The sequence below is a fragment of the Solanum verrucosum genome, unplaced genomic scaffold (assembly GCF_900185275.1).
Source record: "Solanum verrucosum unplaced genomic scaffold, falcon-dt-bn FXZP01000108.1, whole genome shotgun sequence".
Taxonomy (NCBI): domain Eukaryota; kingdom Viridiplantae; phylum Streptophyta; class Magnoliopsida; order Solanales; family Solanaceae; genus Solanum; species Solanum verrucosum.
In genome coordinates this window covers 31788-57372 of record NW_026020274.1, presented here as the reverse complement: position 1 = coordinate 57372, position 25585 = coordinate 31788, and the positions used below count along the sequence as shown (strand labels likewise).

General features: G+C 30.3%; 2 protein-coding genes across 2 annotated transcripts; both read left to right on the top strand.

Moving 5' to 3' along the window:
• Window positions 1-1099: 1099 nt before the first annotated feature.
• On the top strand, window positions 1100-24996 carry LOC125833815 (uncharacterized). Its single transcript, XM_049512984.1, has 2 exons — window positions 1100-1294; window positions 23914-24996. Exons 1-2 carry the CDS (start codon window positions 1139-1141, stop codon window positions 24994-24996), a joined length of 1239 nt encoding a protein of 412 aa, XP_049368941.1. The 5' UTR covers window positions 1100-1138.
• Window positions 18000-19848, top strand: LOC125834060 (transcription termination factor MTEF18, mitochondrial-like). The gene has a single exon (XM_049513230.1). The coding sequence runs from the start codon at window positions 18000-18002 to the stop codon at window positions 19704-19706; it is 1707 nt and encodes a 568-aa protein (XP_049369187.1). The 3' UTR covers window positions 19707-19848.
• Window positions 24997-25585: the final 589 nt, after the last annotated feature.

Below are 25585 nucleotides of genomic sequence, written 5' to 3'. Positions count from 1 at the left end.
TTATCACAAAAGATGACCTTTTTATTTCCATTTCACCAAATAGTGGATAACAGCAAAACCTGAACCAACAACAATGTCAATATGATTTAAGGAAATCCATTTTTCCCAGCTGAAACTAACAATATTGGATAACCAACAGAGTTTGTAAGCTTCTTGCATGTCAGCCAAAAGAAGTAAGAAAATTGAAAAGCTTCTATTTTCCTATCCTTTTGATGTACAAATCATATAAGTCAGCCAGTTCAGCTTTGATCCAATATACAAGGTTGCATATTTGTTAGTATTTAATAATATAAAGAGTATACAAGATTGAAATTGACTATTCTATTTTGATTGAAATGTAATTTTAATTAACAAAAGAAGTTATTTGTACTTTCTTTTGAATAAATATTCTATATGTGTAATGTTAGTATGATACAATTGAGATCATTTTTGAATTATCGAAGTCATAATACTCTATTAAATAAATATATATTAGTTGAAGTTGAATAAATTATGATTACCAATTTACCATACCCCAAAAATACTGAAATTGAACTTAAAAAAAGTGTTGAATCATACTGAATTAAATTGATATGATAATGATATAATAGGTTTAAAAACCGAATACCAAAATTACCATATCGAAGTTTTCTTGCCCCTTCCTACTGGCAATTCACATCATGCGTGAAAGTATATTCAACTTATATAAAGTTGAACAAATGACATACATGTTTTAGTGACATACTCCCTCCGTCCCAGTTTATATGTCACATTTTTACTTTGTACTTACATTAAGAAATGATGTAACTTTACCTTTCTACTTTTTAATGTTTTTTTAAGTCAACTTTATAATAAATGATGAATATATTTTCAAGATTAATTAACTACTCTATCAAGGGTATAATAGGCAAAATATGGTAATTTATGCATAAATTTCATAAAATAATAAATATTGTGGTCCAACTATTTATAGAAAGGGATGACATATCGAATGAGACGGAAGGAGTACAATGGAAGTCTATTGCCTTCAAATCACATAGTTAAAAATATATATTTTCCCCTTTTTCCATAAGACAAAATAAAAGTAGGCAATGGCGCTTTAACGTTTTTCCGGTTTAACCCTTTTCAATTTCAAGCTTCGGTTCTTCTTCTGAAAACCATGCTTTCTCGAATCTATAGGTTTCGACATACTGGCAGCTGCGGCTTACCTTCTCTGTTACCAGTAGCTGTTTCCGGGCCTCATTTATCTGAAAACTCTCTCTTTGGTTCAGTTGGATTTTCTAAAGATGATGAAGCAATTTCTACTGCTACCAAGGTAACCTCACTTTGAAATCTTTGAAAATTTCTTATTTTGGTATCAAGAAATTCATTTATATGTAAATTTTGCTGCTATTCTCAGTACAGTAACCCTGAAATCAAGATTTGACATGTGAAAGGTGTAGTCTTTAGATTCTAATGTGATGCTTAAATTAGATTTTCTTAGACAAGTACTTATTTGTGATAGAAAATGTGGTTAAAGCTAGAGTGAAATGCCCTCAAATGTGCCCCCTGGGCAGTGGTCGAAGTCTGGTATTTAAGTCTAGAAGGGTAGAGGGATAGGCCTATGTTCCACCTAGTTTGGAACTATGTGCCTATTGACTTTTGGGAATTCTCAGTTTTCATCCTATGATACCAAAATAATCAAACTCAGTAACTTTTTTGCTGCTATTCTCAGTACAGTAAGCCTGAAATCAAGATTTGACTTGTGAAAGGTGTTATTTTAGATTCTAATGTGATGCCTAAATTAGATTTTCTTTGACAAGTATTAAGTGGTTATAGAAAATGTGGTTAAAGCTAGAGTGCAATGAATGTGCCCCCTGTGCTTTGGCAGTGGTCAAAGTCTGGTATTTTAGTCGAGTTGGGTAGAGGGATGGACCAATTTTTCACGGAGTTTGGAACTATGCGCCTATTGACCTTTGGGAATTCTCAGTTTTTAAGGAAAAAAATACTGAAATGTTTTCATCCTATGGTACCAAAGAATCAAACTCAGTATACTTTTTGAGCCAAAAGAGTGCTGAAAATATTGAGTGTAAAGGAGGTGAACAAGAAAAGAAGCTATATGGTTGACAATCAGATTTATACAGGATTTACCTTGCCTTTCTGTACTATATGTATGAAGAATCCAAGTAAGAGTACTAAAATGTTGTGTTTGTGACTTCCTTAACATAGCGTTAGAATTCGCCTTTTCATTTGTTATAATGTTAGAACACAACCTTCCTGGTTCACCGCTTGGTCATTATCAAAAAAAAATGTGAGCAACTGTTCTAAAGCTGGAGTCTTTGTTGTGGAACCTAGGACCCTTTATTGCTTTGTCTCAATTGTTGTAATATATTGGAATACTCAGCTTTTCTTGGCTACTTCTATGCATAGACGTTTAAGTGGTGTATAATTTGTTTAAATGCTTTCACAACTTGGCCTTTGCTATTACTTCTTTTTTAAGAAAAAGTGGCACGGTAATTTTAAAAATATCAGAATGCCAAGGAGGTACGTAAAGAGTACAAAAAGTATGACTTGTGTAAATCTACATAATAAAGTAGTCTAAGTCCATAAACTCTGTCCAGTTAGTTACAAAAATCATTTTGTACCAACATAATAAATTCTGGTGCATATATATTTGACAAAAAATATAAGCTTTTTTCCCCTAAAATATATCTTCTATTCCTTAGAAGCACACTTTCCAAAAGATGCATAGAGGAATGAATTTACATACTTTATCTTCAGCTTCTTGTTGACATTTTGTGCCTGCCAGACTTCAAGTAAATCATTCAAAGCAAACTATGTTGGGTTAGTTATACTACTTTCCTCTAGATTAGAAAAAGTCCTCTAATTGAAATATTAGTAGAAACCATACCAACAATAAGTTGATGAGTAACACTGTTGAAAGTATTGAGAATATTTAAACTTTACTTTTTCGATAACCGAGAAACCCTCAGGGGCTAGTTGTGCACCGTTTGAACTACGTGGATAGTGAGCCTGCCAGTGCCTTCCATTGTCCCCCTTTTTTGTTTTCTCTTTTCTTCTTGTTTTGTGTGTTCTATTGCTTTTGTTATTATCAAGAACTATTTTAACATTTACTGTTCATGTCTAAGAATTTATAGTTCCTGAATTACTTTTTTTGTATAAGAAGAATAGCACTAGAAATTCTTAGACAGACTACAAATGTAAAAGAAAAATATATAAGAGAATCGAAAGTCAAATTATCCAAAATTGACTTTGAGTTCTCTGTTGTGGAATAATACTTCATATACTCATTGTAATTTCACAACTTTAAATGATTTGTTATTAGTAATATTTGCCTGTTATTTAAATACTCCTTGTAACACGTTGACTTAAAATGCTTCTTATTTCAGTAAACAGAAGAGTTTAAAAGTAAAAGAAAGGGAGGTTAATTTTTTGTAAGTAATACGATACTTTGTTGTTTAACACTGTAATTCATGTGGGGGTTCTTGTAATTCTTTAAAGGGAGGTCCCTTGAATATTTTCGATCTAGAGAGGAATTCGGCGTAATTGACTCTCAAAAGCTTGCACAAGTTAATTTTTGTGAGTAAACCATCGATGGTCTTGAACTGCCATGTATGCCTTATGCTTCATCACTTTGTAATGCAATTTTTACATTTTTAACAAATGTGTGTTGCACGTCTTCAATTTAAATGTTTCATCAATTTTGTGTTCAGAATTTTTTTCCAATGGTTTCAGTTTCCCTTTGAATAAACTATATATATTATTATTTTTTGATTGGTATAAATTCTGTATCATTTATTGCTCATGAAACATTTCTTGTTGTGAAGTTTGATCTCCCGTAATTATGGTTCAAGGAGATACATGTTGGTTCTCTCCAAGTAAAAAGTGCTGTTCGAATACATTATCCCTTGTTTCATTGTCTAAAACAGCTTGTTTATATTATATTATTGTCATTGTCATTTATCAATGTTTGTGCAATGTTGTCTAATGAAACTGTGCTTCTTAAATATTTTAAGTTTTGGTACATTGGCATTTGGCAGCTTTTTTTCATTAGTGGATCATGGTCTCAGTTTTGCTATTCAACAAGTGCGACCGTTCACTCTCAGAACCCTCTCTTGTCAAACTACCTCATCAAATCACTGGGATTCTCCAGATATGAAGCAAATGCTGCAGCTGCCAAGTTGAACAGCGTGAAAGCACCTAAGAATCCTGATTTGGTAATCAAATTCTTCCAAGAGATGGGTTTAGAACGGACAGAGATCAAGAAATTAGTTTCTATTACACCGAGACTGCTTTTTTCTGATGTAAACAGAACCCTTAAACCCAAGTTTCAGTGTCTGCGAGAAGTGAGGGTATCTGGATCTGACCTAGTTGATCTCTTCCTAGCAGACGGGAAAGCTTTGTATAATGCAGTAGGTTCTCATTTGAGGTCTAATTTGGATTTTCTTAGGAAACTAGTTAGTAATGAGGAAACTTTGGTTAAACTTATAAAGAGGTCACCTTATTTACTTGCTGTCAATGGTCCAAAATATTTGAACCCAAAATATTGTTGTTGCAAAAATTTGGTTTTTCAAATGACCAAATCGAGAAACTTATACTTCAGAAACCACGTATACTTCTGCAAAAATTCGAGTGGCTAGAGGAGATATTGCACAAAGCTGAAAAGGATTTACAGATTTCTCCCACATCTGGAATGTTCATGTACGGAGTTCTTGCAGTTATCGCACTAGGTAAGTCAACAGTGGAAAACAAAATGGGAGTTTTCAGGAGTTGTGGATGGTGTGATCAGGATATAATGACTGTGTTCAGAAAGCAACCCCTCTGTTTGGCTATGTCAGAAGCTAGAGTTCTGCGAGCATTGGACGTTTTCACTAGGGTACTCGGATGCAAACCAGAATACTTGATTAGTAATCCTGCACTTCTAATGCTTAGCCTGGACAAGAGAGTGATTCCTAGAAATCAAGTACTGAAAGTTTTAGAGGAGAAGAAGCTGAATCAGAAAGTATCTTTTTCTCGAGCTATGTATATATCTGAACCTATGTTTCGTTCAGAATTTGTGCTTCCTTACAAGGATGAGATACCTAATCTATATGAGTCATATGTGACATGTGTGAGACGTTAGAGTCATGATGATCAGTCAAATGAGGTGCGATTTTCATCTTTATGGTTCATACTCATGATCTTTCAGTCAAATGAATTTTGTTTCTTCAGGTCTTTCCTGTTTTCTATTGAAGTCACAACTATTAGTTCCCCTGCAGTGTGGTAATTTTCATTTTCTCTGTCCATCCTGCTTTTATGTGTTAGATCCTTTTGAGTTTCGGACTAAGCGTGAATTGAACAATCTTGTTCTCGCTATATATGACTCATTGAATCTTCTAGTTATTGTTTGCTCTGCGTTTTTTCTGAACTTTTCTTCTGGGCAGAGTGCTTGTTTATGGACTCTACCTAGACTGCAGATTCAACAACTAACTAGTTGCAGCATGTAAAGAGGTTTATTGTAGCAACTGAGTCTGCATTACTCTTAGTTGAAGATGGAGTTGCACAATTCTTTTGCCTTCCAAGACTTAGCAACAGCTAGGTAATAGAAGGACACAGATTCTTTAGGTTCCTTTTTGGCTTCACACCTCGTGTCTGGTACCTACGTTGGTTCTGACTAAATTTGGATTTGCATCGGGAATGCTAGAATAATACTGCACTCGGGGTCGTTTGATAGGAAGTATTAGGAGAAATAGTTCATATATTATGTAAGGTATTATATAGTACTATGTTTGGTAAGAATTTGGGCCTATGTATAACTCATCCATGGATTAGTTATACACCCTGCATGGTATTAGATGATATATTACTAATACCTTCTATTTGGAGGTATTAGTAATACATAGGATTTAATACCATGGGATAAGTCTATGTAAAGACAAAAATATCCTTCAAATCATTTTAATCATTTTGTTTATTTTCTTGATTTTATGTTTTATATTTGTATTAGTAAATTAATTTAAATAAATTAGCATATAAATTATTAGAGAGAGTTGTTTGTTACTAAATAAATTCAATACAATTTTTGAAATGTGAATTTAACATTTACTAATTATAAAGGCAAATATATCACCACATGATGTTTCTTAATTGAATGTATAATATATGTGTGTGGGTTTTCTAATTATTTGTATTTTGAATAATTTATAAAATTGCATACATATTAAAACTATAACTTGCAATTTTTATGTGTAAATGTAGATGGTTTACTCAATTTTACTAAGTATTGTTTACCGTCTTATCGGTTTTAAAAGTAGATGATTTATCCTTTTTAAATTGAAAAATGTCATTTTGTGAGTGCTAAATTTATTAAAATGACAATTATTTATCCTCAAATAATTCAAGTGAAAAAATAGTAATCATGACAACAAAATTGTTCTTCACCTAGCTAGTTAAAAGGTCATAAAAAAAATAACATTGTCCAATAATTATCTACCTTGATCCAATTATATAATAATACAAGGGTATAATTGAAAAGAAGCTTTTTATAGAGTTTTAATTCAAACACAAGATAAAGTAGGAAATAATGAATCAAACACTTGATAAAAATAAATCATGCAATACTAATTCCTGCACCACATCTAATATCTTTAATTCTTGAAAGTTGTAGACATTTTTTAACCTTCTAAGGTGAAAGAGAGTCATGCAATTTATTATTTTTCTAGAAAGAGTAAATATTTTTTTTTAACTATATGCACAATCAAACACATCTCATGATTATGAATAGTCGACTATACAAATTATCGAAGTGTGAACTCATAAATAGGTAAACTTTAACAAGTGAACTTTTACAACTATGACTTCTTTTTACCAAAATAAATATTCATGCTTATTGTTTAGTTTAGAAAATTTAGAGATAATTCATCACTTTAATTTTAATCTATTTTTATCATTTCTCAAAATATGATTTTTTATTATAATAAAAAAATATATAATAAAATTATTACTGTTTGTTTATAGAGAGAATAATTGAAAACACTTTTAAATTTGACGCAAATTATTAATTTCATCCTCGAACTATTGATTGGATATCTTTATTTGACTAACTGAAATTAAATACACCTCAATCTTGAAATATGAGTGGTAACACCGCTTAAATTCTCTCCAAATTTAGGAGTGTTTTCAATACTTCTACTTTTTATTATGAGTCTCATCTCTTATCAGAGTTTGAAACTTCTTGCTATGTCAGGTGACATATTAGAATGTATTTAAATTTAGTTAGTCAAATAAAAAAATATTTTTTAAGAGACTCAATAATTTAAGGATGAAATTAATAATTTATGTTAAATTGAGAAAATGTTAGGCACAAATAAAAATAGATGGTGAAATCAAATAGAAGTACTTGTTTGAAGTTTGTTTGGCCAGTTCAATTTCTCCAGTCTCCATTGTTAACTATGCTTACTCGAATCACTCGTTGTGGGATTCATGCAAAATTATCGGTGTAATCAACATTCTCCTGGGATACCCACTAACATATATGTTAATAAAGAAAACATAACTTATCTTTAATATTCGTGTTTTTGTTTAACTTGTTAACCCTTTGTTTTTTTTAGAGCAAAATAATTTAATCCTTCAGAAGAAACAATCATCTGAGTCCTCAAAATAGTTCTAGACACCCACTAGAGTCTTTATTCAAAAACTCCAAATATAATAATTCTTCTTAATTGGTAGCACAATCTGGGACAACTTTGTCATTCAAATTCTTTTACACTTTTTTTCTTTCATTAATCAATTTTTATTTCAAATAGACTTTTTTAGCAAGGCATTTAACCAGGCAATTATATAAAATGTATTAGGGTGATTCTATGCTTTTCTACCGAGAAAAAGATAAATTACTCCTCTTTTCAGTTCCTCCAACTCTACACTTTATTTTACTCTTCAAATATAGAATTGTCTATTTTTTCAAACAACCAACTCCAACTCAATTCTCTATTTTACTCTCTAAAAAAGAATTTTTCTCTCTCTTCAATATTATATTATTATTTTTATTTCTATTTCATTTTTTTATTTCATAATATAAACACGTTCTTTCTTTTTTCAAAATAATCACCCTATATAATTTTCATGTTATGTAAAATTATTATTTTTTAAAATTCTTTATTTAGTAAAAAATTATATTTATTCTAAATTTTAAAGAACAACTACGAAAAATTGAAAAAAAAAATCAACAAGCACAACCGCAATCACAAACACAACAATTCTCTAGATCATACACTATCTTTCTTCTGAATATTGTTAAATCTGAAAACGACCTACCGGATTACTAGATTATTGTTGTGATTTTAAAAATATTATATTATGTGTTGTATTGTTATCTTGTATTTAAATTATTATGTCATGTATTGTATTTTTAAATTAAATTTTTCATTTTATCATTTAAATTTTGTGGTGAAAATCAATAATAATATCAAATTATCTCTTAAAGTGACGAAAATTGAAAAAAAAATATTTAAAATATTGTTAATTCGGGATGAAAATAGTATATACCAAATAATATGTTTTTTTAAATGTTATATTATATTTTTTTAAATTACGAATATTAGAAATTTAATTAATAACCTTATATGAAAAATAATATGTTAGATACAAATAGTAGAAATAATATTAAAAAAGTATTTCTCTAGATAGTCACTCATGTTTGGGAAATTACCTAGTAATATCACTTATGTTTGTTTTAGGATTACAATATCACCAACTTTACCTATTTTCCTCAAAATATACTTGACACAAAAAAAACATGGAAAAATTACAGAAATTCCACCTTTTAGTTTACGTATTACCATTATCCCCTATAAGTTTTACAAATTTTCAAAATCCCTCATTTACGCGCATCAGATTAATGTATCAGCGCTTATATTATTGTATCTCGCGCATCAGATTAATGTATCAACGCTTATATTATTGTATCTTGCACATCAGATTAATGTATCAGAGTTATATAAGTGCTGATACATGCGCGAGATACAATAATATAAGCGTTGATACATTAATCTGATGCGCGAGATACAATAATATAAGCGCTGATACACTAATTTGATGCGCGAAAATGAGGGATTTCTGTAATTATAAACTTTTAAGGGATAAATTGTAATTTTGTCTTTAAAGTATGTGATTTCTGTAATTTGCCCAAAAAACATTATCTCTCTCCTAATGGGATGCCATGTCACATTTTTTAAATTTATTAATAATATTTTTTTAATTCAATTCTTTAAGTGTTTGTGCCCCTGCTTTTCGATAGTATTTATACCGTGTTTAGACATTTTTTTGTTTATTTGATTGTACTTCTCTGATTAGAAAGATTTTTCAAAGGCCGACAACCCAAATAAAAGTTGAAAACATGATATTTGTCGATAGAGAGCCTAGTGCGCTCTATGGACTATGTACACTACTTTCATTCATTATTGTTACATTTAGTAAGAAAACAAGTTATATCATATTATGCAAAAATATGTTTTTACCCTATCAGATTATAAACTCTAATTAACTCAAAAGGAGAAAAAGGGGGTCCAGACGAATTATTTGAAGATTAAAATAAATAACATCAGTAGCTGTAGGCTGTCCGTGTGACTTATTGACTAGGACGTATATAGTCTATGGTCCGCAGATATTGAAATGAGACATTTCATTGCTCCAATTATTATACTCAGAAAATAATAAAATATTAAAGATACAAACTAGTATTCTCTTATTATATAAAAGAGACTTCACGGTGAAGCAGTCACGTCTCTATCGACGTGCCTGCTTAGTGTGTTTTGGAAAAAATTGAAAAAATTATTTCATTTGTTCTATTTTAACTTAATTAGTGTATAATTTTTCTGAAATTATGAAATCCGTTTTAGCTATATTTTTTAGTTTTAAATTCATATTCTTTAGTTATACCTTTATTATTTTGGATGTCGGTAATATCTTGTAGCTACTTTGAGTATAGATTCAACAATCGATGATGAAAAATACTTTAATTATGGACATCTTAATGAACCTCTTCACATTAAAGTTGCGCAAACAAAAAGTAACTAACAACTTAATATATCTAAAATCATATTAAAATTTAATTAACTTTCTAAATTCTATCGATATCACATAAATTAAAACAATAGATATTGGGCTCGTGCTAGCAAGGCCGGCTCTATGTATACAAAAATAAGGCATTGGCCTTAGGCCCCCAATTTTAGGGGCCTCAATTTTTTATCAAGAATAAATTATGTGTTAATTTTTTAAAGAAAAACATTAATTATTTATGATAAAAAGTATATATTTAAAATTATTATTTTATTCTCTTCAACCCAATTCAAATAGAAAAGATCAAGAAAGTATTGTTTTATTTTCTTACACTCTCTCTACTTATACTCACATTATTTTCTTTTTAACTCCTTTTATACTCTCTTCTTTAAATTGTTGATAAGTTAGAGTAATATTCTGTCAAAAATATCAATTAATAGTCAAAAAGTATTGAACAAATTGAATTGTAAATTCTTTTTCCATTTCTTCTTAGATTTTCAAGCATTACAACAACCATAGTAAAATGTGGGGTAACCAAATTATCAACTTCATCAAAGCTATGGTTCTCACTCTTATATTTATTTGAAATTTGTCAACGTATTACTTGTAGAACTATGTTAACAATTCATATAATGATTGCCCGAGTAAAATAATATTTTTCAATGTTGAATTAATAAAATCTTATTTAAAACTAATAATTGAAAAAGAAATCGAATAAATCATTTATATATATAAAAAAAATATTAGGTAATACTTTGCATTTAAAAATGTAAGAAAAATAAATTTTAAATAAATGCATGTGAAGTTTATTTAGATTTTAGGCCTCTAATTAAGATTTCGCTTTAGGCCTCCGATTACGTTGAGCCGCCCCTGCGTGCTAGCATAGACACGTGTGTCTAATTTTAAGCATACATGTAAGTTTTAAATTTTACTTCTTTAAAGTAGAGAGTTCTTAATCAATATTTTATATCTTTTTTAATAATTTTAAAATCATAAATATAACTAAATTCTGTGTAACCGAAGGTTAGCTCCGCTCTCGATTGCTTGTGGGAATCGACATGGTTTTATCTTTACGATTAATAAGGAGATATTTTGTGCGAAGAGAATCACGCACATAATAAATATCACACGTATACTAATTAATTACTTTTACTTGTTTTAATAACATAGTATTTTTCAAGTAAATAGTAAAAAAAATACTTAATTAAATATTATTTCCACGAAATTCGTATTTTAATTATCTATTATTTCCTTTATCTATCTAAATTGTTATTTTCTTGTATTAAAATAAACCTCGATTTATAATGGTGGTTAAATGTTTGAAATAAATAGACACGCAACAGGGGCACAAACACTTCAATTCCTAATGTAGGCATTCCACAACTAAACTACTTAGTATTAGGAGCCTACAGACATTTAAAGAATTAAAAAATATATTATTAATAAATTTTAAAAATGTGGCATGGCATTCCATTAGAAAAGAGATAATGTTTTTTTTTTTTTTGTGTCAAGTATATTTTGAGGAAAATAGGTAAAATTGGGTGATATTATAATCCTAAAACAAACATAAGTGATATTACTAGGTAATTTCTCAAACATGGGTGACTATCTAAGGGAAATTACTCAATATTAAAATAATGATAAAGTGAAATAGAGAGGTGAATTTGGAGAATTACTATTCACCTCTCTATAAATAAAAAGAATAGAGGGCTTTTTAGAGAGTGGTTGGAGTCTCAATTCTCTATTTCTCTCCAATTATAGAGAATAAAGAGTAAAATAGAGGTGGGTTGGAGATGGTCTTACTACCCAAAAAGTAGGGAGATAGGGTAAAAGTTAGACTCGAGACTTAGAAAAACAAGAAGTGATGCGTGACATGAAGAATAAGTTAAAAGTAACTCAGTTGGGATAACATCAAATAATATTTTCATAACGTGTGTTAAGGGTAAACTTGACCATAAAAAGCCCAAAGTCAAGACAATCATGATTAGTGTCATATCGGCGAATTCCGTCTAACTTCGAAAAAACAAGATCAAACACCAGACTATGACCAAATATGACAAGCTTGAGATAAGTTGGTGGTCTAACTGTTACGGAGAAATTCGAGATCTCCACCAGTCGTTACATAACTGAAGTAAATGTGAGTTAGTGGACTTATGAGGACGAGAACAACAAAAAATTGCTCCCCAAAGTTAAGCTATAAAATAGTATTCTATCTACTCATTGTAAACCATCTGATCGTATTCTAATTCGAAACTCATTCACTCATTAGCAATACATTGTTGTCTTCAACTCATAAGCTCTATTATTTGTTGATTTGTTAATTACCAATAAATTCAAATTTGCTCGGTGACACTACAACTTCTAGCACTGGAATTCATGCTCATTCTATTTACGTAACTAGTATTTCATGTCAATTCCATAATTGTAAATTTTTTCCATTGTTCATATGTATTGATTATTATGCAATTTATAATATACAAACCACATATTTAGATAATTCAATCCATATATTTTTAAATCTCATCTATAAATTCAGTTTTTTCGTTATAAAGGTAAACACTAGTAAACTCTAGAGTCTAATGGTTGATATATTGTTGTTTATATGTATTTTTTACATTTTGAGATTTCATGTTTTCAATATCTTGGGCATTGTACTTTTCTTCAATGATTGATGTATTTTTCATGTGCCATTTCAAAAAAATGAAAACCAGAGTGAAAAGGGAAAAAAATAAAAGGAATCGCAATCAAACCAAATTTGAACCCCATCACATTATTGCTTGCAACTTTTAGGGATAAGTGTCTGAAAAATATCTCAATTTTGGTCAAATTTGTTGTTGCGATACTAAACTTTTATGAGGACCTATTACCTCTCTAAACTATTTAATACCGTATTTTTAACCCCTTGAACTATTTAATAGTGTATTTTAAAGGTATATATGTGCCCACGTGGACACATTACTATTTATAATTTTGTATTATTTTTTATGTCCATGTGGACAAATATATATGTTTAAAATACGATATTAAATAGTCTAGGGAGGTAATAGATCCTCATGAAAATTTAGTATCGCAACAACAAATTCGACTATAATTGAAATATTTTTCAGACCTTTATCCCTAACTTTAATAGGTGAAAACCCGGCCCAAAATTTCTCCTCAATTGTCTTTGAAAACTTTAATGGTAGCATGTGGAGAGAGAAGGCAAATGCAATAACAATCATTTATATATCCCTATTTAAAGAGGAGAAAATGTTGACAATAGTAGTCTTCAGTTTTCAAACTTACTGATAAGACTTCAAAGTATTATTTTCACAAAAAGCATAAACAACACAAAATAAAATAATTTATTCATGAAATAATTTGAACTGATACCAGTTTGAATACGACAAAATAATATATATTCATGAAATATATTATCAAAGTATACAATAATTTGTTAACTATTAAGACGTATATTTTTTTTTTGTGATTTTAAATTACAATTGTTATTCAAAATCAGTTAATCGAATCTCCATCAAATAACTTCAAATATTATAGATAATTTCCTTGTATTAACTATTCCAATAAGTCTAATCAACACTTCAATATTTTCACATACAAAAATAAAAATAAAATTCGAAATTTAAATTCACTTCTTCCAAAGTTATTCCACTACGACGAATTATCTTTTAAATTTAATTTTCAACATTTAAATTTCACAAAAGCAGTGCTCTAACCACGAATTGGGTCCCAAATTTCTATTATATAGAAGAGTGAAGTGGTAGGACGATCAAGGGTAAAAATGTAATATCATTATAATAAAAATCTATTAAAAAAGATAATAAATAATTCTAGAAACATCTTTATATATATGAAGTGAATAATGATCAAGGTTAAAAATGTAATTTCACGCTACAAAAATCTACCAAGAATAATAACAAGAAAATTAAATAATTCTAGAAACATCTTTAGTTATTGTTATTACCATTAACTTATTTTGTTATTACTTCACTTTCTTTTCTTTTGTGAGTTATTGTAATTCCTATTCATTACTCTATTTTACTATTACTTTAGTTTAATTATTAATATTTTTTCTATTCATTATGCTTATCAAAAATGCCTACTTTAATATAAAAATTCATTATGAATTAATTATTTTCACTTTTATTTTGGCTCTAATTAATATACTTAAAAAGAAATTAGTGTGATAAAACCTAATAATATATATTAGATTAAAATTAAAGAAAAAGATGTTAAAAAGTAACTTTACAAATAAAAATGAATAGGATGATATATTTGCATTTAAGATGACCAATCCCAAAAATGTAATTTCATTCTAACAAAAATCTATTAGAAAAGATAGCAAGAAAAATAAATAATTCTAGAAACAACTTTTTATATATGAAGTGAATGATGATCAAAGGTAAAAATGTAACTTCACGCAAACAAAAATCTACCAAGAATGATAACAAGATAACTAAATAGTTCTAGAAACATCTTTAGCTATTGTTATTACTATTAACTCATTTTGTTATTACTTCACCTTTTTATTTATGAGTTATTGTGATATCTACCCATTACTCTATTTTACTATTACTTTAATTTAATTCTTAATATTTTTTCTATTCATTATACTTACTAAAAATGCCTACTTTAATATAAAAATTCATTATTTAAAAATATAATTAATTACTTTCACTTTTATTTTGGCTCTATTAAATAAACTTGAAAAGAAATAAGTGTGATCAATTAATAATATATATTAGATTGAAATTAAAGAATAAATAAAATTAGTTATAAAAAATATATTTTAGAAAATGTTAAAAAGTAACTTTACAAATAAAATGAATAGGATGATATATTTGCATTTAAAGTAGACTAAAAATATATACTAGATTATAAAAGAGTAGTACTTCATTAAAATATATAATCAAATTTTTACTTTTATTTGATTTCAAACATATTAATCTGAATAGTGAACTAATGTAAGTTTGATTAAATTTGAAGTTGTTGGGCCAAAATTTGATATTTTTCTATTATATAGAAATATGAAGTTGAGGCCGATCAAGGATAACATGGTCATTCATATATTTTTTATTTTAAAATTCTATAAATTCTATTTTTAAATTTGTCAAAATATTTTTTTCAAGTGGCTAAATTTCCTCCATAAGTTACATGATTATTCTAGAAACTATAAATTATATAAAAAAATCTAGAATTAAGTCTATGACAAAAATAAATAGACACTAACTCATTCTTCATTACATTCACTCCTCAATTCTCTCCCCTCTCGTGTCTTATACCAATAAATTTCTCTTCCTTTATTTCTAATTTGCATCCTAAATATTACACGCTTCGGTATAGATCTCTTATTAGGAAGACCAATAATGCAATTCTTTTCAACATTAAGAAATTCATTTTTTTATCAATTCCCTACATAATGACCCTACCTTTGTAAAACAATTATAAGACACAAGTAAAATTCACTATTTCTTAGTGAACACATTACTTTTGGGACTTGTCCATACAAAAAATCTTCAACAAAATTCAATTGATTCACATTTTTCAAACATTCTAATGAATATAATAATGGACCAGTTAACATGTTAAATCCAATATCAATCACAATTACAATTCTCAAAAGGTCTAATTCATCCTGGAAAAAAAAAGGTCTAACTCATAAGGAATGCAACCACTGATCACGCTCTTCAAGAACAAAAATTTTGGAGCATGTTATGCCCTTTCCTTTGGTTCTCTTTAGACTTTTTAATCTCATGGTGTTGCTTTTCTTTTTGGATTAAAGATAATTTTTGAAGTATCTAACTTACTCGATTTCTCTTTTTATGTATAATCCCAAACTTCACGTAACATATGTCATTATATAATTTTTTGAGAAACATATATTTATTTATTACTATCATTTTATCATCAGTTAAAATCATTTTAAGCAAATTATTATTTTAACTACCTCATGTTAAATTACTGCAATATATATTATATTTTGTTAAATTTTTTAAATTCTCATTATTTGAGGTAAACATTCATTCACCAGGTATATAAATTACTATAGAAAAAAAGTTCTTTTCTTACTATACTAAATTGTTCTCCTAATTTTAAAGAATATAAAGACAAGATATAAAGTCATAATTTTTTTTTCATCCTTTCATTACTTTGTAAAGAATGAGATGATTCATTCTAATTTTCATCAAGTAGATCATTATTTTTGTTTGTTTACTCCAATTTAAACTTGCCTAACTCCGGTTGGGAAGAAGGGACTTCGCTAAAGATGGTTAAACACATATAATACAAATTTATAAGAGTATTCAAAATTAATCTATAGATGGATCAGTAGACTTTATTGCTTCATATATTTTTTGAAAATTGTTAATATATTGAGACTCATAATTTTAATCTATTCTCTTGAATAATTTTCAAATAAAATATAAAAAGAATATCATTTAATTCGAATATATATGTTTGACATGATGTTAAAATAATTACTGGAGCATCGGATATTTTATTATTATTTCTTATCTTGTTTATTTGAAAATGTCATAATAGTTTTTCTTTTTGAAAACTAATTAAATTTCCATTCTAAATATATATAATATTGTAATATTAGGCCTGTATCACGAGCCTTAAATTATCTAGTATATTAACTAAATCGAAACTGTCAACTAATTATTAAGAGGTGGTTGCCTGGTTGATTGCAAATAAAATAAAATTTAATATTTTTGTTATTTTCTATCAAATGTGTGTAAATGACGTGTCACTCAACTTTTAATTTTATACATCAATCAATTTGACAATACTAAAATGACTAAAATCAATTTAAAAGAATAATGCATGCATTAACATTGTGTATTACTAGTACCTTATTTGGTATATTTTTTCAAACTATGTATAACTAATGCATTAGTTATAGACTCTATTGTGTATTAAAATGTGTATTGCTAATACCATGAATTTTTATGTATTAGCAGTGCAATGATTTTCATGCATTAACTCAATTAAAGACCCAATTGCCACTCAATACCATTTTTATATCTTTTTCATCATAATAGTGAAGGGTATCTTTGTAATTTATTTTTTTAATGCAATGCATTCTATTTTTAATGCATCAAACCAAACAATGCATACAAATAATTTATGTATAATTAATGCAAGTATAACTAATACATGTGTTACTAAAACACTCTATTTAACATTACTTTTATATATTCTACCAAACAACCCCTAAAATCAATAAGTACCCCCTTGTCCCTAATTACTTGTCTACTTTTAAATTGACAAATCGATTAAGAAAACAATGATTGACATAGTGAGTTTATCATTTTACTCCTATTAATTATGAAGTGAATGAATTTATAACTTAAGATTTTCAAGAAATTCACTATTTTTCAAAGTAATTAATTGAGGGTATAATAGGTAAAAAAATTTGTCATTTCTTGATTTGTCAAAATGAACAAGTAATTAGAGACAACTAAAAGAAGAAAAGTGGATAAGTAATTAGGGACAAAGAGAGTATTTAGGTAAGAAACCAAACCTAATAATTTTTTTAAATAGATAAAAAAGTAAATGGATAAATGTATAGTTAAAACACCATTTTAGATATTCTAAGTTTTTTTTTTATTTTCCACCCGATGTCGACTACCAATAAAGTTTTCTCCATACTCCGCCTCGAACCCAAAATATCTAGTTAAGAATAAACCTTTATCATTATCCCTTTGATCGAAAAAAAAAACATTATTGATAGGTCTACCATTTCCCTGACTCCCTAATTTTTTTTTACCCTCGCCTAGGAGCTACCACCTTTTGCTCCCTTGTTGACTCAAACTCACAATCTTCAGCTTGGAATTGAGGATTGCTTACCATTCGAGCAACTCGTCCCCGGCTCCCTAACTAAAAGCAGCACAACAGCAAAACCCTTTTGTGCGAACTTTGGCTACTCAAACCAGTAATTTCTTGAAATCATAGAGAGATTTCTCCTTCTCTATCCATTGATGATGAAGCATTTGCAGAAGCTGACAGCTCCATTAATTCTCAAATGGGGTTATGTTTTTAACAATTCTAAACCCATTTTTGGGTCCTTCCAAAAGGTTAGGTTTTATGCAACTGCTAAAAAACCTAAATTGAAACAAGAAGAAGAAGAAGAAGAAGAATGTCATATACCTCGTGCAGTGAAGAAAGAAGCACAAGCTGTTTTGCTAGACTACTTGCATTCCACTAGAAGTTTGCAGTTTATGGATGCTGAACATATGAGTAAAAACTCACCTTTTTTTCTTTCCAACTTATTACAAAGAATTGATAATGAAAATGATATTAGACGTTCTTTAACTCGATTCTTGCGATATCATCCAATCAATGAATTTGAACCATTCTTTGAGAGCATTGGTCTGAAACCTTGTCAGTACTTGCCATTTCTTCCTAGAGATCTCATGTTTTTGAATGATGATCATAGGTTGCTTGATAACTATCACATCTTGTGTAATTATGGTATTTCAAGAAATAAGATAGGAAGGATTTTTGCTGAAGCTCCAGAAGTTTTTAGATATGATTCTGGAGTTTTGGACTTGAAGCTTGCTTCTTTTCACGGGGTTGGGATAGATCAGTCTATTGTTGTTAAGCTTGTTAGTGCAAGTCCTCATCTTTTGATTGGGAATGTACACAAGGAATTTTTTCAAGTTGTTGAGGAGTTAAAGAAAACAGGAGTTGAATATAGTTGGATTGAGGAGCAATTGAATGGAAATTCTATTGATTGGAGCCACTTATTCGAGCTCATATGCTTCTTGAACGGGTTGGGCTTGACTGATCAACAATTAGGAAAGTTAATTTGTCAAGTTCCTGGTCTTCTGTTTGATTGTTCCGGTCGTACTACATTTTCGCTAATTGGATTCTGGTTGAAATTTGGTATTCAGATACCCAAATTACTTGATGTATTTCTACACTTGCCACAAATTCCAATAACCACATTTGTTTTCAATATGAGGCAATGCTACCAGTTCTTGATTGAAATTGAGATGCCTGTCTTAGAGATTGGAAATATTATTCATTCATACCCTACATTGCTAGGCTCGTGTGTTTTGAAGAAAGCTACAAGCTTGTTAACTACCCTGAATACAGGGAAGAAGCGGCTTTGTAGTGTGATCAAGGAGAATCCAGAATTTTTGAGGAATTTAGTTCGTGGAGCCAAAGTTGAACGGTTACCAATAGCTGAGGAGGAGCTAAGATCCAAAATGATGAAAACTAAGTTCCTTTTAGATTTGGGTTTTGCTGAGAACTCGAGTGGAATGGAGAAAGCTCTCAAATTATTTCGAGGGAAAGGGGTGGAGCTCCAAGAGAGGTTTGATTGTTTGGTAAATGCTGGTTTGGATCGAAAGCATGTTGCTTCAGTGCTGAAAATATATCCGCAAATACTCAATCAAAGGAAAGAGGTACTTGAGGCAAAGATTGATTTTCTATTGAATAATTTGGGTCTTCCACTGTCTACTTTAGTTTCGTTTCCATCCTACCTAAACTACACAATTCCAAGAACCACAATTAGGCTTTCAATGTATAATTGGCTCAAAGATCAAGGAAAAGTGGACCCAACATTGTCTTTGAGCACTATCATAGCTTCCTCAGAGAAATTATTCATGAAGACTTATGTAAATCCTCATCCTAAAGGCCTTGAAGTCTGGCAAGAGCTGAAAAGAGAGATATATCCTGATTAAGTGAGATATCCTGGGTCGTTCCATCTGGTAGCGTTGACAAAAGGAAGTCTAAAGCTTGAAGTCTCTTTAAAGCACAATCTCTTGCTTAAGTTAAGATGAGTACCAGTTCTAAATGTGTTAACTTTGAGTGAAACGAAAAGGAGCAGGCTGCAGGCATCCAGGTAATGGCCTTTCTAGTTGTGTCATACTTGGATGTCTCAGTTACTAACCCATTCAATGATTAAGGATTATAATGTCCATGTTTGCTCTTGATGTCCACTATTCTTGATTCACCTGTCTTTTCCGGTGGCAATATGTCTAACTGTTTTACTTGCTATTGTTGTACTGTTAAAATTTAAAATTCTTTGTCTTTGTTAGGAATTGTCTTCTTTATGAACTGTTCTACTCCTTAGCATTCACCTCTCACTAGCTTATATTATTGGTAAAGTGAACAAAGGACCATCTTACTCGTATTAGGGGCAACTACAGATTGTAGGAAAATAATGTTTATCTTGTGCCAAGTAAAAGACTAAATTCTAGTATGTGAGCTGATTTGGTGCTTAGCATTCAGTACCATTCATGGTATATACCCCCTATTTGAGATGAATAGTGCATGTTCAATGTCCTCTATTTTGCATCTTTGGAGTTTAACTTTTCAGAAACCATTAAATAATCATAATATGTTAAATAATGTAATTTACCACTTTTATGAATGTAAATTTGTAGGTCTTTCTTTCTTTCTGTTATTTAAGTCAACCCGGTAATTGATGAACCTTTAATTATGAAGTAGAATTGACCAGAATCAGAGAGAATCATTATCATTTTGAATACAATCTAACACTAAACTGGAAAAACATGTCTGCCAAATATATACAATTCATTAAATATTTAAGTAGATAGTATATAGCGAAAGATCAGAACAAACAGCAAAATAGTCAAAGTGAAAAAGAAAAGTTAAGGAAACCATAAAAGAAATTTACATAGTATTTATCAAAAACAAAAAGGAGATTTTGTGGATAACATACTAGAATTCAGATCAAGGTGACTGGAGTGTGTTGTGGACGTGAATGTTCCTCTTCTTCTCCCTGTTCTCCCTCTCTTGTTTTACCTCTTATTCTTCATTGAGTTGCTATGGTGAAGCTATGCCACCAATATGCTCTTTACTCTCACTCTATTCTTCTTTGTTTAATTCTTTTTTTCATTTCATTCTCTTTCCACTATTTTACATTTTATTTTATAATTTTTTGGGGGAATAGTAATACTTTAATCTTTAACTTTAACTAATACTAATAATTTATTTAATTTTTGTCAAGGTGGAATATTTTTTCCATGTGAAGTGTGATGCGACAATTTTCTTAAATAAATTCATTTATATGTAAATTTTGCTGCTATTCTCAGTACAGTAACCCTGAAATCAAGATTTGACATGTGAAAGGTGTAATCTTTAGATTCTAATGTGATGCCTAAATTAGATTTTCTTTGACAAGTATTTAGTGGTGATAGAAAATGTGGTTAAAGCTAGAGTGAAATGAATGTGCCCCTGTGCTTTGGCAGTGGTCAAAGTCTGGTATTTTAGTCGAGTTGGGTAGAGGGATGGGCCTATTTTCCACGGAGTTTGGAACTATGTGTCTATTTTTTTTTTTGACAAAGGTAGCAGTTTTGTGTATAAATCTTCAGTTAGTGCTGGGATCCCAAATTTACATCATGGAGCTACATACAGTTGAGTATACTCAGCAAATCTAAACTAGATCCTACTTCATCTTACAAAGAACCTAGAATATCTGTAATAGCTATAGGATCATCTACATACTCAGAACTGCACCAATAGCAAGAAACGATAATGCAGTTCATTTTAATCTATGTGAAGGACTACTAATGCTCTCATAACATCTCAAATTTCTCTCCTTCCATATGGTCCACTAAATCACTGGGACAAATTCTCCATCTGTTTTTGTCTGTACTACCACTACCTTCATTATTCCAGCTTTCTATAGCCTGACTTGCCCTTTCAGGCATGGTCCAACTTATGCCCCTGAAGCTAGTAAACAAGTTCCAAAGTTCTCTAACCACCCTGCGGTGAAGAAATTTGAGATGTTATTAGGAACTATGTGTCTATTGACGTTAGGGAATTCTCAGTTTTTAAGGAAAAGAAGTCTTGAAATGTTTTCATCCTATGATACCAAGAGAATCAAACTCACTATAAATTTTAGTCAAAAGAGTGCTGAAAATATTTAGTGTGAAGGAGGTGAACACGAAAAGAAGTCATATGGTTGACAGAATCAGATTTATACAGGATGTACCCTGCCTTTCTGTACTTTATGTATGAATAATTCAAGAAAAGAGTGATTAAATGTTTTGTTTGTGACTTCCTTCACATAGCGTGGTTCACCTCATTGTTGCTTCTCTGTAGAATTCGCCTTTTCATTCATTATGATGTTAGAACATAACCTTCCTGGTTCACCGCTTGGTCATTATCAAATTAACATGTGAGCAACTGTTCTAAAGCTGGAGTCTTTGTTGTGGAACCTAGGACCCTTTATTGCTTTGTCTAAACTGTTGTAATATTTTGGAATATTCAGCTTCATTTGGCTACTTCTACATTTAGATGTTTAAGTGGTGTATAATTTGTTTAAATGCTATCACAACTTGGCCTTTGCTATTACATTTTTTTTTAGAAAAAATGGTATGGTAATTTTATAAATATCAGAGTGCCAAGGAGGTACGTAAAGAGTACAAAAAGTGGGACTTGTGTAAATCTACATAATAAAGGAGCCTAACAAGTCCATAAACTCTGTCCAGTTAGTCGAAAATCATTTTGTACCAACAAAATAAATTCTGATGCATATATATTTGACAAAAAATATAAGCTTTTTTTCCCTAAAATATATCTTCTATTCCTTTCAAGCCACTTTCCAAATGATGCATAGAATGAATTTCATACTTTATCTTCAGCTTCTTGTTGACAATTTGTGTCTGCCAGACTTAAAGTAAACCATTCAAAGCAAACTATGTTGGGTTAGTTATACTACTTTCCTCTGGATTAGAAAAAGTCCTCTAATTAAATATATTAGTAGAAACCTTACCAAAAATAAGTTGATGGGTAACACCGTTGAAAGCATGAGAATTTTAAACTTTATTTTTTCCATAACCGAGAAACTCTCAGGGGTTAGTTGTGCACCGTTTGAACTCCATGGATAGTGAGCCTGCCAGTGCCTTCTATTGTCCCCTTTTTTGTTTTCTCTTTTCTTCTTGTTTTGTGTCTTCTATTGCTGTTGTTATTACCAAGAACTATTTTAACATTTACTGTTCATGTCTTAGAATATATAGTTCCAATATTACTTTTTTATAAAAGAAGAATAGCACTAGAAATTCTTAGACAGACTACAAATGTAAAAAAAAAAATATATAAGAGAATAGAAAGTCAAATTATCCGAAATTGACTTTGAGTTCTCTGTTGTGGAATAATATTTAATACACTCATTGTAATTTCACAACTTTAAATGATTTGTTTTTAGTAATATTTGCCTGTTATTTAAATACTCCTTGTAACACGTTGACTTAAATGCTTCTTATTTCAGTAAACAGAAGAGTTTTAAAGTAAAAGAAAGGGAGTTTAAATTTTTGTAAGTAATACGATACTTTGTTGTTTAACACTGTAATTCATGTGGGGGTTCTTGTAATTCTTTCAAGGGAGGTCCCTTGAATATTTTCGCTCTAGAGAGGAGTTCAGTGTAATTGACTCTCAAAAGCTTGCGCAAGTTAACTTCTGTGAGTAAGCCATCAATGTTCTTGAACTGCCATGTATGCCTTATGCTTCATCACTTTGTAATGCAATTTTTACATTTTTAACAATGTGTATTGCACGTCTTCATTTTAAATGTTTCATCAATTTTGTGTTCAGAATTTTTTTCCAATGGTTTCAGTTTCCCTTTGAATAAACTATATATATTATTATTTTTTGATTGGTATAAATTCTGTATCATTTATTGCTCATGAAACCTTTCTTGTTGTGAAGTTTGATCTCATGTAAATATGGTTCAAGGAGATACATGCTGGTTCTCTCCAAGTAAAAAGTGATGTTCGAATACATTATCCCTTGTTTCATGGTCTAAAACAGCATGTTTATATTATATTATTGTCATTGTCATTTATCAATGTTTGTGCAATGTTGTCTAATGAAACTGTGCTTCTTAAATGTTTTAAGTTTTGGTACATTGGCATTTGGCAGCTTTTTTTCATTAGTGGATCATGGTCTCAGTTTTGCTATTCAACAAGTGCGACCGTTCATTCTCAGAACCCTCTCTTGTCGTACTACTTCATCAAATCACGGGGATTCTCCAGATATGAAGCAAATGCTGTAGCTGCCAAGTTGAACAGCGTGAAAGCACCTAAGAATCCTGATTTGGTAATCAAATTCTTCCAAGAGATGGGTTTAGAACGGACAGAGATCGAGAAATTAGTTTCTATTACACCGAGACTGCTTTTTTCTGATATAAACAGAACCCTTAAACCCAAGTTTCAGTGTCTGCGAGAAGTGAGGGTATCTGGATCTGACCTAGTTGATCTCTTCCTAGCAGACGGAAAAGCTTTGTATAATGCAGTAGGTTCTCATTTGAGGTCTAATTTGGATTTTCTAAGGAAACTAGTTAGTAGTGAGGAGACTTTGGTTAAACTTATAAAGAGGTCACCTTATTTACTTGCTGTCAATGTTCCAAAAAGATTTGAACCCAAAATATTGTTGTTGCAAAAATTTGGTTTTTCAAATGCCCAAATCGAGAAACTTATACTTCAGAAACCACGTATACTTCTGCAAAAATATGAGTGGCTAGAGGAGATATTGCACAAAGCTGAAAAGGATTTACATATTTCTCCCACATCTGGAATGTTCATGTACGGAGTTCTTGCAGTTATCGCACTAGGTAAGTCAACAGTGGAAAACAAAATGGGAGTTTTCAGGAGTTGTGGATGGTGTGATCAGGATATATTGACTGTGTTCAGAAAGCAACCCCTTTGTTTGGCTATGTCAGAAGCTAGAATTCTGCGAGCATTGGACATTTTCACGAGGGTACTCGGATGCAAACCAGAATACTTGATTAGTAATCCTGCGCTTATAATGCTTAGCCTGGACAAGAGAGTGATTCCTAGAAATCAAGTACTGAAAGTTTTAGAGGAGAAGAAGCTGAATCAGAAAGTATCTTTTTCTCGAGCCATGTATATATCTGAACCTATGTTTCGTTCAGAATTCGTGCTTCCTTACAAGGATGAGATACCTAATCTATATGAGTCATATGTGACATGTGTGAGCCGTTAGAGTCATGATGATCAGTCAAATGAGGTGCGATTTTCATCTTTATGGTTCATACTCATGATCTTTCAGTCAAATGAATTTTGTTTCTTCAGGTCTTTCCTGTTTTCTATTGAAGTCACAACTATTAGTTCCCCTGCAGTGTGGTAAATTTCATTTTCTCTGTCCATCCTGCTTTTATGTGTTTGATCCTTTTGAGTTTCGGGCTAAGCATGAATTGAACAATCTTGTTCTCGCTATATATGACTCATTGAATCTTCTGGTTATTGTTTGCTCTCCATTTTTTCTAAACTTTTCTTCTGGGCAGAGTGCTTGTTTATGGACTCTACCTAGACCTCATCTTATGTCATTTCATGATGTGGACTTATCACGAAGTTCTTCATTCCCGTGACTTGAACTGCAGATTCAACAACTAACTAGTTGCAGCATGTAAAGAGGTTTATTGTAGCAACTGAGTCTGCATTACTCTTAGTTGAAGATGGAGTTGCACAATTCTTTTGCCTTACAAGACTTAGCAACAGCTAGGTAATAGAGGGACACTGATTCTTTAAGTTCCTTTTTGGCTTCACACCTCGTGTCCGGTACCTACGTTGGT

Bases quoted from the DNA above. Each gene is read 5' to 3' on its own strand.
- LOC125833815 (XM_049512984.1), top strand. From the start codon at position 1,139: ATGCTTTCTCGAATCTATAGGTTTCGACATACTGGCAGCTGCGGCTTA. The intron at 1,295-23,913 runs GTAACCTCACTT...GGCATTTGGCAG, and splicing joins CAATTTCTACTGCTACCAAG to CTTTTTTTCATTAGTGGATC.
- LOC125834060 (XM_049513230.1), top strand. From the start codon at position 18,000: ATGAAGCATTTGCAGAAGCTGACAGCTCCATTAATTCTCAAATGGGGT.